The sequence below is a fragment of the Ictalurus furcatus genome, chromosome 23 (assembly GCF_023375685.1).
Source record: "Ictalurus furcatus strain D&B chromosome 23, Billie_1.0, whole genome shotgun sequence".
NCBI lineage: Eukaryota > Metazoa > Chordata > Actinopteri > Siluriformes > Ictaluridae > Ictalurus > Ictalurus furcatus.
The window spans coordinates 1,165,984-1,182,064 of record NC_071277.1 but is presented as its reverse complement, the minus strand read 5'-3'; the positions used below and the strand labels follow the sequence as shown (position 1 = coordinate 1,182,064).

Below are 16,081 nucleotides of genomic sequence, written 5' to 3'. Positions count from 1 at the left end.
TTTAATGATTTAACTTTGCAGCAGTTGTAAGATGACTCGCAGGGGAGCAAGTCGCATTAAATAAATAAGAGTGATAAAATTGCCAGCGCTCTCATACATTTCAAAGCTAATGCGACTGGCGATGTGCTAGCAGCACCTGCACACAGGCTTGCTGGAGTAATTTGATTGATTTGTTGTGACAGGAGCCAAATAATTGAGAGTGAGAGGTGGCGTCGGAGACAGGGAGGGCTGCGCTGTGCTTGCTCTCCAAGGCAATCCCGGCAGAAATTAAGCTTTTCATCTCCCATACACCTCTGATAACGCTCCGGTTCCTTCTCCATCCTGTTCTCTTGCATTTTTTCCCCTGAATATTGTCTGACTTGAATAAGCAGCTTGCAAGTACGTTGCCAGGTGACTGCATATGACAGTGGGGTAGAAACAAAAATAACACAAATTGTAATGTACACACAGACAGGCTATGAGGTGGAAATGCACACACACACACACACACACACACACACACACACACATACGTATAGAGCACACCATGTCATAAAGACTAGACATCAAGGGACAAGTGACGGAAATTGAATGAATTTATTTTCCATATCATTTATTTTCCATTTCATGCTCAAAAATTAAAATATAGGAATGCTATATATGTTTGCTATGTAGGAGTCCTTTTATTACAAAATAGGCTACAGATCAAGAGAAGATTACATCTGCACTCCTCTTAAAGCTGAAACGCTACAGGCAATGAGAGTCCTTCGAGTGTCTGCTAAAATCCTGCTGTTACTGTTTGGCGTATTTGTGGCATTTGTGGTCTTGAAGCGGACTCAGCAGCCGCCTGGTCTGCCACATGCTGTTCGTTTTAAATGTGACTGGTGGCACTGTCACTCTGTCTAAATGCCGTAAAGAAGAAACAGCCACAGCGAGCATAAGAGAGAACGAGGGAAGATTGAAATAGACAATAATAATGATAATCGGATATGGCTTTGTCTGTTTCAATTGAGCCGACCTCTTTGTCTTGCTGCTTGTATGGTAAAGCACAGAGACACAAACATGCAGTGCGGAAAGCCCAGGTCAGGAACACACCGTCTAAAATAGATACTCCTGTTAATCTTGACAGGGTCTGCCATTCCTTCCCTTCTTCTTTCTGCATTCATCATCCTCACCCGTGTTTGCTATATTCTGTATATTTTATGGTAATAGCATCAGTCTCCAAGTAATTGGAGAGACCCAATAAAGGTTTTTAAAAGGTTGCAACCGTTTGATGTTTGTCTCTGATGGGGAAGTGGTGCAGAAAGGCCTGAAATGACTTAAGCTCCTCAACACTGGCATTAAATTAAACAAATCGCTCCGTGCGCACTTTCTCTGGCATGGTGCGGGCTCCTGAATTTTAGCTGTCTGCCTGTGCTCACTCAGATATTTAAATAGGAGAGGGAGAGCCGGAGTCAGGTTGTGCACACAGAGATGGACAAAGACTTAACACAGGCAGGGGATGATGATGTTGATGCAGAAGAAAAACAGCTAAGGCACAAGGTAGAAGGAGAATTTTTTTGTTGTTGCTCAACAAAAATATGTCAGGGATGGAGTCAGGGATGTGTTCAGATGGAAAATGGGCATGAGAAGGTAGTTAATATTGGCAGGTATTGAGGTAGCTGGGATGTAACCAAATATGAGTACATTATTTGAATTGAACATATAATGTGTTCTAAACAGATACAACGACAGATACGGAGGAGGAAGGAGGCACACTATTCACATTGTTCCTGTGCTCATTTTGTATATAGTTTAACATCTTCATGTCACTTCCCAGTAGAACCACTGCTCCATATAACCCACATAGACCCTGTTGTGCACAAATAAGCCTATCCCTGCTGGGTTTTTAAAAAAAATATATTTAAAAAACAATAACTTGTACATTAATTGTGTGCGTTCATCATTCTTCATTAAATGAGACTCTTACTGGGCAACCAAACTGGCACTATAATTTATTTGTTTTTATGTATTGTGTTAATGAAAAATGGTGTCTATCTCCTGTAGTTAAGCCCAACTACAGATAGAGGCGAAATATTTGGAGCACTAGATACACGACAGATAATGAGGCAGATGCAGATAGTGGCACTGCACTACACCCCTACTGAGGAGTGAGACAAATGATGAAGTGAAAGGTAGGACAGATGAAGAGTTACACATAAAATAAAATTAATCTTGGTCTTAAAAGTCTTATTAACAGTACCGTCCAAAAATATGATACAAAGCACTACAAAGACAAAGAGCCTGACCCTTTAATTTGATTGAATGAAATAAGGAATTTATGTTGCTTAAACCATCAGCTACGTACAATCTCACAGACTTATTCGAGTGCAGTTTTTTTTTTCTTTCATGTACTCTCCCAACTCTTTTTCTCCTCTGAGATGTTCACCTCTCCGTTATTAAAGGTCTTGTGCTTGGCTGCCATGTGACGATTCATAAGCGTTCAGTGACAACCCATCATCAGGCCTTGGAAATGGAAATTGATTGGTGATTTACATGGTCAGTGAGAGGAGAAAAACCAACGATATGTTGTAAATGAAATAGTACACTTGGCAGCATAGAGAAAGAGAAAGAGAGAAGGAGAGATGGTAATCTGGGGGAGCTGGCATTCTCCTTTGGTTGAATTGGGTGACGTTTTTACATTTATCTCAGTTCTGCATGAGTCGTAATGCTAATGGTAATTTCATGGGAGTGAACTGCAATGAAAAAGGGGTTATCGTACTGCGACGACAATTGTGTTCTGTCACCGGAGTGACAATATGTCACTCCTTTTGTGTGTGTTTCTGTATGTGCATGTGAGTGTGTGTGTGTGTGTGTGTGTGTGTGTGTGTGTGTGTATATATAATATAACATATTGCTTGGTACTCTGAGAACTCTATGAGAACTGAAGCTTCAAGCTTTTTGTTGAAGCTTTTAAGAGAAAGAGGTAGAGATTTCTAACACCCCTATTGACACAAATATGTACCTTTTGTGAGAATTTGAAGGTAAAGGTATGCCATTTCGTGTTAGAAGAGCGTGAAAGTTCTCTTTGATGGATGGAAAAGTTGCTAAAATATAGGGTGAGGTGCAGAAAAAGAGCTTCTGATGGGCTAAGCCTGCCTTTTAGTTCAATCGCTTGGAAAATGTGAAGTTTAAAAGGTCTGTCCTGTATGAGCATGGCTTTTTTCTCCGTATTATAGCTCATGTTGTAAGAAAATACACGTTTCCATTTTTGGACACTTATATTTGAAAAGAAGGGGAAAAAACATTTTAGTGTTATAGTGGTATAGTGCACTATGTCTTGAATGTCAACAGCAATCAATAGTAACCTAGCAGCTTATCAATGCCCACTTACCCAGGAATCAATACAAATGCTACACAAATCCAGCCATGTCATTATAACCTCAACATCTAATCAATATCTAAAGAATCAACCTATCAATACAAATCAAACTGTTTTTCAATACACATATAGGCAGCTCTGGCTTCTCCATTCAAATACATTCAGCCATAATAACAAATCGATAGACCTTAAAGTGCTGCAATATATTTTAACCGGGATCACTCCTCAGAAATGGATCACTTCCACATTCAGTCACAAGAGCTCTCTGACATACAATGCTGCTTTCACTTGTCATTTCATATCAGAGAAGGGAAAAAAGAGATGAAAACTCAAAATCTGAGATGTTCCAAAAATCGAACCCTAGGGTCACGTGAAGGTCTGCATCTCAGATAACATGTTCCTCGTCTCCCCGAAACACAAGACCCTGTGGTGAGTTGAAACTCAGCAGATGGTGATGAAACCAAGTCCTCTTTTGAAGGCGAAAAGCAGTGGCTGAAAGCCGTCTGCGGTTTCTAATTGCTAGTTCAGGGCCTAATTACCTTAATTAATAGCCTTGCTTTCTACGGAAGGCGGCAGGGCTTTGGGTTCGGTGGTGGTGGTGGTGGGGGGGTCCTGTGTTAAGTGTTAAAGAGGGCTGAACGAGGCCTCAGAGGAAGGACTGGAGAGTGTAATGGCCCCTGGGGGGTCCTTGGTGAAGGCACATAGCAGCTGGATCGTGTAGCACATGAGTAGACCACAGATATCTATTACAGCCAAAGCCTTACATCTAACCCCAAACTGCTAAGAAAGCCGAGAGCGAAGGAGAGACGGAGAGATAGCTTAAGTGTGTTTTTTGCCCTCAAACATGCAACTTCTCACCTTCCCTTTCCTCCTTTCCTCCTGTTTCCCCCAAACCCCCCCTGTCATTGGGGAGTTTGGGTTACACTCGCCTGACAATTTTCCTTTTTCCTTATACTCACTGTAGCTCCAGCTAACATTTGGCTCTCCCTCTACCCATATCTCTCCTGTAACTCTAATAGACTGCATTTTTCATCTTTCCTATAGAGTTTTACATTGTTATAAACTGAGCGCTTGAATTTGGACAGATATGCCATATGAATTGAATTTCCCCCAAAACAATGTATGCCCATGATCTGACCTGAATATTATACATTTGTACCTGTTGTGACCTTAAAGATTATGATGCTCATATAGAGTATTCCTTTTAATCCGGTTAGTTCTGTTTGACTTTATTGTACACAACTGTGGAAGAGTAATGATTTATATATGAGGTTTCTTCTTCATGTAATCTCAGGCAGACAAAATCACCTCTGGCTTACTTGCGAGGGATCTGCTTTGTAACATTCTCTATTGTTGAAAGCACAATACAAATAAAGTTAAATTGAATTAAATTGAATTATACTAATGAACCTGACAGAAAACATAGCAATAAGACAGACACCTCTGTGTCACTACTAGGATAGTCTCTATTCTGCGACTTGCCATGATTTATCTTCTCCTAACAAGCTTTCTGTGTTAAATTAGCCACTGAACATTCAGACATTCAATTTACTCCCACCAGTGAATAGTGGAAAAGTAAAGAAGTAGTGAAAAAAAAAAACCATCAGCTTATATGAAAATACACTTTGTTACCACAGCTCTAGCTGCATCTCACCCCAAGCACCCCCCTGCATACCCATTACCTCTATTTCCTTCATTTCCCCTACCCATCACACACTATGTCAGCGTTTGGCTCGAGTTGCTTGTGTAAGTTTGGGGTGCATACATACATTTGCCGTGATGATATATTGTCCTGGAGAGGAATTTCATTTACCTCAGCTGAACCTGTTGCTGCTCACCGAGCATGATAAGCGCATAAGCAGCGCGCCACTTCATTCATCATACATCGCTCATATGCCTTATAGGCCATGCAGAGAGAGAAACCACTAAACCGACAAAAATCGGGCTGCTACTTCACAGAAGAGCTGATCTTCTATTAAATGCTACGTGGAGAGAAACAGAAAGCAACGTACACGTTGCTTTTTTTATTCTGAGGCTTTTTTTTTTTTAAAGTACAATTTGCCTCACTTTTTGTTTGGGCACTGCAAAAAAATAAATAAATAAAAAACCCAACCCAGCAGCTGGGTACATAATAGAAAGACAGATGATATACAGTGTGTGGAATATGTATCTGATCTACTTCTTGATCATATGTGTTTTATATCAGCAATTTTCTTTGTCTTTGCGCTTGTGATTTTGCCTTCACTGGACTGGTTTTAAAGAGCATTTAACATCACAGGCAGTGACATGTCAGTGTGTGCATCAATAATCAGTAACACTGCCGTACTTGTGGGCATGATGCCTCTCTCATTTTCTTTTCTCTTTTTTTTTTTCCTTTCAACTTTCATGCTCTCCTATCCTTATCCCCTTTCTTTTGGTAAGTGTGAACAGATTTTAAAGACGAGCAAAGGGAATAATTAAAGAGAAGATGGAGTGAGAGGCATAAACCCCCCCAAAAAACCCATTGTTTGGTGTTCATCCCTCTGAAATCGTTTGTTTTTACTCAGCCCTTGTTCACACCCAGAGTTGCTTTACACAACAATAAGTCCTTCTTTTTATTTCGACATGACTGCCTGAGTAAGTTTGCGCTCATCTACCCCAATGGTGCAGAACAACAGACACATAAAAACCTTGCAACAAAAAAGGGTTTTTTTTTTTTTTTAACATATATTTTAGACAGAAAAGCAGTGTGCTCCATTTAAAGCTCTTTCAGGTAGGCTCTGAACCTAGCGAAGTAATCCCTCTGATAGAAGGGAGACAGAACACGAAGGCTGTGGTCCATCTCTGGATCGGCAAATGCAGCCCCCTGTCCCTCCCCACATGCGCGCACACACACACACACACACGCTCACACACACACACACACACACCCCTAAGGCTTTTATTGTCTGTCAACCAGCACTCTGTCTCCCCGACGCATCAGTGCCTACCTCTATTGATTTTTCCGCCCACTGAAACTGCCGGGTGAGCATAAATTTTGCATGAGGCTCTTTACCCGCTGCCACACACTCAATGGATGAAGAAGGGGCACGGGAGAGACCTCAGTAGTGGTGGGCATGGAGTATTGAGGCAGAGGGGCATCAGAGAGTGTAAAGAGTTGACCTCTAAGAGAAGAGAAGAATAATCTGAGGGCTAAAGAAGTATTTGAATTACAGACTGTGTCAGGGGTGTAAGACCATTTAATTCCGGCCTGAAGCCTTCTAGTTATTAAAAAAAATCTCAACAAGGGAGATGGAACATCGTTTATTGTATTAGTAAATACGATGTCTTCAAATAGGCTACACCTTTGAAACTTATCTGAAGATGGAAATTCAGTAACAGCAGCAACACATCATCAGCCACGGACTCTTAAAGCGACACCACTGCCAACAGCGATGTGATTTTCTTGTGTCAATCAAATTGCCATGACTTCTTAACTTCTGCATACAAGTTTGCATTGAAGGCTTATGTCCTGATACGATAAGGAACCACACCATCAAAAGTGCTGGAGGAAATTTTGATTAATTCTGGTGAAATTCAGCGCCCACAAGGAATCATTTCATAGGCCTTAAACATACCACAGTCACATACTCCTGTTTAAAGGAGTCATATGATTTTTAAACGTTTTTAAACATTCGTTATTTTGTTTATTGGGTGTAGTAGAATAGGTTAACATGCTTTAATGTTCAAAAACGGATTACTTGTCACATACTGTACATTATTGCAGTACCTCTATTCCCAGGCTGCCTGAAATGCTCCGATTTCTCCAAAGCCCCTCCTTCCGAATAGCCCAGAGTGCTCTGATTGGCCGGCTGACCCATTGCATTGTGATTGGCCAAAAACTTCAAGGATGTGCTGGAAATGTAACGCTCTTTGGTTCAGCTTCCAAGGCTTCCTAAGCAATTCTAAGTTCCCAAACAAAATGTCTTCAGTTTTACTGTATCAGTTCGAGACCAGTTCGGAAAATGCAGATGATCAAGCGGAACCAACTTTGCAAACACGACTTGAGCAAAACGTTTCACAGTGGTAAGTCTTTATTTTGAAACTCTCTCACCTTTCAGATATGACGTAAATTCCGACACCCTGCCGGCGGTCCGCAAAACTACACTATGTACACAGCTTATGTGTGTACATAGGTACCCATGCGATATATCTTTGGAAAGCTAAGATTCCTGTGATTGGATTGATATAAACCATTTCAAGATACAATCACAAAGCAGCTACAATCAATGTGTCTGTCAGACCACCAACATACAAACAAACACTTAAATACTGAGACAACTTAGCAAACTTTAGCTAGCATGTTAGCAGAGGTCTACAACTGAGCCACAATACAAAACTCAACAGTCACAAAAATTTGACTTACAGGTTCTGATTGAGAAGCGCAAGATTGTCAGAGCAAAGTGGAATCACCCACGTTTTACGAGTAGTCTTTGTGTACTCGCCCAGGTTCAGGAAGATGTCCACTGTAAAATGCGCTTTGCACAAGCAAACATTTGTGTTGTACTGCTCAGGAACAGCGTTATAAATAAACAGTAACCACTGATTCCTAATTTTGTCTGTTTTTGGAAGGCCAAACAAAGAGGTTTTGCTTTCGCACCGAAACACACAGCGTCTCCGCGACTTCACTGAAGCCTCGCCTTCTTTCTTAGTAGCTGCCTTTGGGCGGGATTATGCTGACAGTGCGCGCTGTGACGTAGAGAAATTACGGTAAATAATTTAAATGAAAGTCAATCTGGACCTCGAACGACGCGTTTCGGGCAGGTCTGGAGCAGTGTTCTCTATGAGATAGAATAAATCCCTTTGGGCGAAAATATGAGTTTTGTGACTTTGCAGAGCTTATACATGCACAAACAGATATATTACACTCCCAAACAGAAGGAAAACATTAAAAATCATGATATGACTCCTTTAAGATCAAGACTACACTGAAAAAAATGGAATCTGATGTCGATTAGATTTTTTAAAAAAATATTACGTATGGTTTAAATAAAAATATTGCCTTTCTCAACAAAATGTGATTTAATTGCTTATGCTATACACTTTATAAAAAGTTTCTAATTACAAAATTTAATTGTGTAAAGTGAGCATGATCGATTCACATATTCACATTAATTAAATTATGAAATCTTGTGGGGATGTTGGCACTGACAGGTACTTTAACTATACTATTTAAATTAACATGGCTAAAACATGTGTGCTTGAATATCGCAGCTGTATTGTGTATAGCAGAATTTTGCTCAGGTGAGAGTGTGGAGTTTGATTTTATTCACGGCTTTTAAAATACGTGATCAAGTCATGTTGGATGTACAAAAGCAAATTATGTTAATGTAACTCGATTCAATCACGTGGAACCGATGTACACAATTGAATTCAGTAAATTTAACAAGCTTTTTTTTTTTTTTTCAGTAGAACCCATTGTTCTTTAACATTGCGCTTTGTGGATTGGTTTCTCCTAACAAGCATGGTTTGGAATACATAGCACAATTAGCATGCAAAGCAGATCATCATGTCGGGAAACTTTCATTTGTAGTAAAACGTTTCAAATTATAGGACACTTTGCTGCCATGCTGCCTCACTGGGATCACAGGTTCAGTTCTGGGCTACTTGTGCCCATGTGGGTTTCATACAGGTTCTTCAGTTTCCTTCCGCTCCCCCAAACATGCTGGTGTGTGAAGTTAATTGCCCCGAGGTGTGAACGAGTTACCTCTACTTCGATCATATGGATTAAAAAAAAAAAAAAAAAAGCAAATGAATTTCCATTAAAAAAAAAAAATGAACAAAGATAACACACATCATCTGCATATCAGAGAAATTCAGTATAGTATCCCATCATGCCTAGTGTGGGTTTTATACACTGTCTCTCATTGTAATGTACTCTCCTTAGGAGATTCATCATTTTCATAATTTTATTACTTTTAGCTATACATGAAACATCTACTACTGTTGCGCATCTCCTACTTTTCCACCTCATCCTCCCTCAAGACACTCCCAAACCCCATCTAAATCCCCCTCTAGGGATGACAATACTGATATATGTGATATGTCATGTATCTCCTAGAGCCAGCTCTGATCCCAACAAGCTGCTTTCTCTAGTCCCCTGAACCCTCTGGACCACTTAGGCTGCCTATCATTTAGTGCTGTCTGATCCCTATCCAAATTGCTGCTTCTGGACCTTTTAGTACTGTCTGAACCCTAAGTGTAAGGAGTAAGATGTGATGTAATGCGCGCACACACACACACACACACACACACACATTAAAATTCTGGCCCAGATGTGTAAATGTTGTGGTGTTAGGACACGCAGGTGCTACAGAGTAATGGGAAAAGTAGCTACTCCTCTCCTTCTGAGTAAAAATAGCCACACACACTGTCCATCCTGCTCACTGTGACCTCTGTGTAAACTTCTGACAATGAGCCACACATGACACACACACACACACACACACACACACACAGTCTGACAACACTCAAACACAAGACAAGTGTCTTTTTTTCATTGGCAGCTCAGAGACGGAGCTTTCAGAATGGACTATGAGCAGCACACAGTACACACACTTTCACCCACACAGACACACACAGGCTATACAGGGGTCACAGAGGTCAGCCAAACAAGCTTGTGTTTAATAGAGGAAATCCTGTGATCTGTTCGGGTGGTTTTGTCTTCTTGCTTCCTTTCTCATGGCTCTGGGGTGAGAGTGAGGTAAAAATGAGTGCTAGATTAGAAAGAGTTCAACAAGAACAGAAGCTGCCAGAAGTCATGGCATTTCTTTTGTCAGGTCCTCAGAGAGAAAGATGGGGGGAAACATGTAGTGATGAGCTGTAATATAGAACAACTGTTTATTGAACTAACTTCTTACAACCCCAATTCCTTTTGGAAAGTTGGGGCACTGTGTAAAATGTACATAAAAACAGAGTGCAATGATTTGCAAATCTCATGAACACACGTGTTATTCAAAAGAGAACATAGAAAACATATCAAATGTGTCAACTGGGTAAATGTACCAGTTTAAGAAAAAAATAAAGGGAATTTTGAATTTGATGGCTGCAACACATCTCAAAAAAGTTGGGACAGGGGCAATAAAATGCTGGAAAAGTAAGTGTTAGTAAAAAGAAACAGCTGGAGGTTAATTGGCAACAGTTAACCCTAACCCGAGCCCTTTTTGTAGATTGGTGAACCTCTGCCCATCTTTACGTCTGAAAGACTCCGCCTCTCTAAGATACTCTTTTTATATCCCGTCATGTTACCGACCTGTTGCCAATTAACCTAATGAGTTTCCTCCAGCTGTTTCTTTTTAATAACACTTACTTTTCCAGCCTTTTGGTGCCCTGCGTCCCAACATTTTTGAGATGTGTTGCGGCCATCAAATTCAAAATTACCTTAATCCCCCCCCCCCCCATTAAAATGGTACATTTCCTCAGTTTAAACATTTGATATGTTTTCTATGTTCTATTGTGAATAGCACATGAGTTTGAAAATCATTTCATTCTGTTTTTATTTACATTTTACACAGTGTCCCACCTTTTTTGGAATTGAGATTGTATTTTGAGTGGAAAAATTGTGCTTAGTGCTCTTACACAATCATTTTAGCCTATTCTCTAAAAGGGTGCCAGTAGTTTTAATGGATGACTTACATTTCAGGGTTTGTTTTATGCCAGTGAAATTATGGCACATGTCCACTTGCAAATTTTGTCATTGCATTTCATCACACTGCCTCTCTGGTTACCGTTGGAGAATGGGATTCGTTATAGCTGTTGTGATTTTACAGTTTTATTTAATGTTATACCAAGCCATAAATCTAAACTGTAGACACAAGTGCATGTGCATAACTTCAAGCAGAAGCAATGAAATGAAAACATGCATTAGCCATCCACTTACAGTTGAGGTCATAAGTTCACATATATCTATCAGAATCTGCATAACAACAACAACAACAACAACAATAAAAAAAAATAAAATAAATAATAATAATAATAATAATAATAATAATAATAAGGGTTCATGAAAATTGAATTTTGTTTTTTTATTTAGTACTGCCATGAATATGCTATTTCACATAACAGATGTTTACATATAGTCCACACGACACAATAATAACTGAATAATAACAATTTACACAATCATCCTGTTCAGAAGTTTATACCCCCCCCCCCCCCCCCCCAGGCTCTGAACGTACCGTGTCGCCTTCTTGAGCATCGGTGAATGCTTGCACTTTTTGTCGTGTACGAGTCCCTCGGTTGTCCTCAGTGTGAAAAGATGGATCTCATATAGCCGCTGTTGGAAAGGGGTCAAATATGCAGAAGATGCTGGAAAACCAGTGAATGTGCAGGACCTGGAGGACTTTTCTGAACAGCAATGGACAGTTTAACTGCTCAGGACAAACAAGGGACTCAGTATTAAGTATTAAGAATTAAGTATTGTTATTTTAAAAAGCTTATCAGGACAGTACTACATACAAAGCAAGATGCAATTTTTAAATACAAAGCAAGATGCAAATTTTATGATCCCTCTTAAATCTTAAATTGTTTTAAATTATTAACATTTAGCAGATTAAATGTATGACCTCAACTGTAAGTAGCGTCTTACATAACAAACTACTTAGCTAGTGTTAGCAAGCAACAAACTTCATATGAGCAAATATTATAATAATGTATAATTATTATTTCAAATAGAATAAATTGCTCCTAGGTGTGAATGTGTGTGCATGTGATGGACTGGCATACCATCCAGGGTGTATTTCTGCGTTCCTGGGTTAGGCTCCAGATACATTCCACCTCAAACCAGGATACAGTGATTACTGAAGATGAATAAATATTTCAAATAATACCAGAAGTAAAGTAATTACACTCTGATGCTTATAGGAAATAAAAGGAAATGGATATTCTTTGAAGCGGCGAGTCACTGAGTCAGTCGCACTGCCACTTGCTCTGTGTGTTAACTACTGTTCACATCACGTTGCTTAATCAATAAAATCACAGCACACAAGCACCCAAGGGAATTTACTGGTCTATTGAAATAAAAATGAAAGAGGAGATGAAGAATGAACTCTTACTCATGTTTGTAATTATTAAGGAATCTAGATGTAATAATTACAATTAGAAATAAATATCTAAACTAAGAATTTTTTTTTTTTTACTTTTTGAATTTTTTGGCTCCTTTATGACAGCTTAGATGGTAAATTAATTAGAAAGTGTCTTGATCAAAACCATTGTATATTTCTGATGATGTCTTTAGAGCCTGCAGTGCAAGATCAGCTCTGACAATTAGCTTCCTCACTCTCTCTGCGGTTAGAGCGGACCCGATGAATTTGCTTTAGTCTTTTAAGGAGAGTGGAAGGTCAGCAGCTCTCCTTAACAAGATGACAGCATTTATAAAGCACTGCCGTTAAGACTTACGGTTACCTGCAGTGGTGCCCATATAATAGGGCCACATGGGGGTTTCTTCAGCGCTTTCCCTGTCTGCCTCTCTTTATTTGTTTTTCTTCTCTTCACATTCCTTTTGTTGTTCCATCTCTTTTTCTGGACCCGTCACTGGAGGCGGGAGAAGGGCCTGCTTTTGCCTTTGATCGTTCCTCAGATTCTGATAATTTTCTGACAGAAATCTGTTTTTTTCACCTTCTTCTTAAATTCATTTTTTCCCTCCTCCCCTTCAGCCTTCTGTTCTTTGCTCTCCTTTTCCACCAGTAGTGCCGTTCCGAGTGCTTCTGAGTTGTGAGAGTGCCACATACACATACACGCTCTGTCAAGGCCTGCAAGACAACTTACCCCAACATTTCAAGCATGAATTGGACTCTTGGCTTTTTTTCCGGGCACAGATGCCATATATAATTCATGGCAGGGTGTGAGAGTGGTGTCAACGTGTCAGCAGATAGAAGAAATATAAAAGTGGCCTGTTTACTGGTCGAGAGACACTTTTTTTTGTTCTTCTCTGATTTTCTTGCTTCTTGGAGTAGAGGAGAGGATCAAATGGATGCCTGCCTGACTCTCAAGCAGAGATAGCCGTACTAATCAAAGCAATGCCAGCCCCAATGTATTTCCCCCAGTTATCTACAAGGAAAAAATCCTGTTTTTAATAATTGAAGTACATCAATTAATTATGGCCACTGGTGTGTCTGGTGCTGACAAATTAATCGGTGTGATGCTAATATGTGTATCACTCTTGCATCATGCATCGATCTATCGTAGTAAACACTATTAGTTACACTGCCAAGTTTAAACATTCCAACAAATCAAAATGAATTATTTCTGATGTGAATATTCTGCTACCTCCTCTGTCCTACATATAAAATCTGTCCTGTCTTTGTTGAATGAAGTGTTATGATGAATTGTTTGTAATATTAATGTAATGCTGAGACAATACTGTAGTGAGAATATATGATTTTGCCCTGCAGGTGACAGAAAACAGGAAAATGGCACAACTTCACAAGAGTGGTGTGCATATGTTTGCTGCTAAATATGATGTATTTGTTTACATTTACAATAAATATATATATGGAAGAAGAATGATATTGGGTGTCACAGCATTAAACAAGTCCAGAATTGCGATATTATGAAGGATAATGAAAGCACCCTTAACCACAGTGAGGAGTGCAGTGGATAAGCTACGAGATGCAATGTGAAATTACACTAAAGGAACTCTAAGGGCCATTCAAATCAGGAAATTGAAGAAATGCACCGACATCAAAAGAGACATCTTTAATAGCCTGCGGAATGGCACTGTACTTTCACAGAGGCTTCCAGAAGACAACTGCTCAATAATTTTTCATATGGTAGAATGGAACTCAAATATATTTGCAGTTTCGTAAAGTCACTTGTGGGTTTATAATATTTTAGAAAGAAACTAAAAAGCCAAACATTTGGTAGCATTAATTTACATCACATAATCTACACAAACATTTATGGAGGATTAATTCAGCAGGCATAAAGACAGCTTTTGTTGATTTCAATGTCAAGTTATAATACACATAATTATGGGAGAACCCGGAAGATAACCCACGAACAATGGGAGAACATGGCAAGCTTCAGACAGACAGGAACTCTGTATCGAGGTAGCACCGTGCCATCTTATAAGTGTTTACTTGTTATTATAAAATTTTCCGATTAACCTCAACTGTGAAACTATGCTAACCAAAACATCGTCACACATCGTCACCTTTATCACACTATAACATATCAGATGTACAGTTATTTACATAGTCATAATGTAATAAAATGTACTCCAAAATGTCATAACACACTTAATATATACAAGTCACTTGACTTCGTATTTAGGTTACGTTTATCAGCTTGATAAAGTTTGGCACGAGTTTGAATAACTTTGTATATGTACCTCTATGGCAGTTCTCATGAACATCTCATGTAGGTGTCATGTACTTTTATGAACCCTGCCCTTAAGTAAAATATTATCAAATGCCTTTTGGTTGAATTCATGAAACTGCGTAGCTCTATTCATGCTGCGTAGCTCTTAAAGCCATTCTTTCTTCTGCAGCTACCTCATCTCTCAACTCCCAACTCCAGCATCTTCAGCATCTCCAACAAATACAACAGCACCACCAGCAACAACAGCAGCAGCGAGAACGGGAACACCGGGAGCGAGAGCAGCAGCGAGAGCGAGAGCAGCAGCGAGAGCGAGAGCGAGAGCGTGAGCAGCAGAGAGAGCGGGAACGTGAACGAGAGCAACATTGTGGGTCAGCACACCTCCAGTCTCTCAGTCAGCTGCCACCCCATCATCCACTGACTCCTCCAATCAAGTTACAAGCCACTGGTCCTTCGACAGGCACCGCCTCCTCCTGTACCTCGTCCAGTCTTGGTTCAGTTCAGCCTTCACAATCTCCACCTTCTCATAAGCAGAACCAATCACCAGCACACAGCCTACCCTCACCAGTCACACCTCCTCTGCCACTGCAGGTAAGCTCATAGTAAGCTCAATTCAAATGTACACTGGAAGAACACACTTGAGTTATGTAACTGCATTTTAACCCGAGGAAATTAAGGATAAACACCATGGTATACACTTTAGCTTAAAATAATACAGCTTACACAGTAACTTGATACACGGTTGACGTTGAACCCGCGCACTACATAAAACCCCGGCGCAATGTTTTCACCCCAAAAACACTGACCAACGACCTTTATTTCTCCTGATGTCCTACAAGTTTGTTATAGCTCCTTATTCCAAAGAAGTCATTTGTGGTTGACATAAATGCTGAATGATGACTGAAGGATAAACTCTAGTCAGGATTTCTGCCTGGCATGGAGACCTTTGAGACAGATCTATATAATGTCTCCTAAATATGATGTCGCTCCACTTAAAGGACCCATTCTTCTACATTATTCACAACATGCCTACAAAAATGGAGGTTAGGAGTGACATAGGGTCTGGGATGAATCTTAGAGAATGGGGCAGTAATTCAATTTAGTGATTGAATCTGTCTGGGGAAATCTTGGATATTACAAATATTGTTTCTGGAAGAGGTACTTGTTTGCCAAGCTGGTCCCTTTGAAAGATTGAAAATTGAAAGTTTATTGTTAAGAGTTCATTCCTGCCATCTTGCTTGCGACAGCAATAGAGCATTATTGAGGACGAAGAGCTTCAGAATATTAAGTTATGAGTTATGATGGTTTTGGTCTAACCTAATTTGAATCAATTACATGATAATTACTTATTGACATGTTTCATATGGGTGAAGTATACACAGCTGATGCTGCATTTAACTGCTGGGA

At 39.8% G+C, this 16,081-nt stretch overlaps 1 protein-coding gene across 1 annotated transcript in view; it reads left to right on the top strand.

Moving 5' to 3' along the window:
* The window catches only part of pou6f2 (POU class 6 homeobox 2), a 75,031-nt gene that overhangs the window by 13,009 nt on the left and 45,941 nt on the right, over positions 1-16,081 (top strand). Inside the window, exon 3 of the mRNA XM_053610918.1 lies at positions 14,847-15,265. Within this exon, the coding sequence (XP_053466893.1) occupies positions 14,847-15,265 (419 nt within the window). The remainder of the gene's footprint in view (positions 1-14,846; positions 15,266-16,081) is intronic.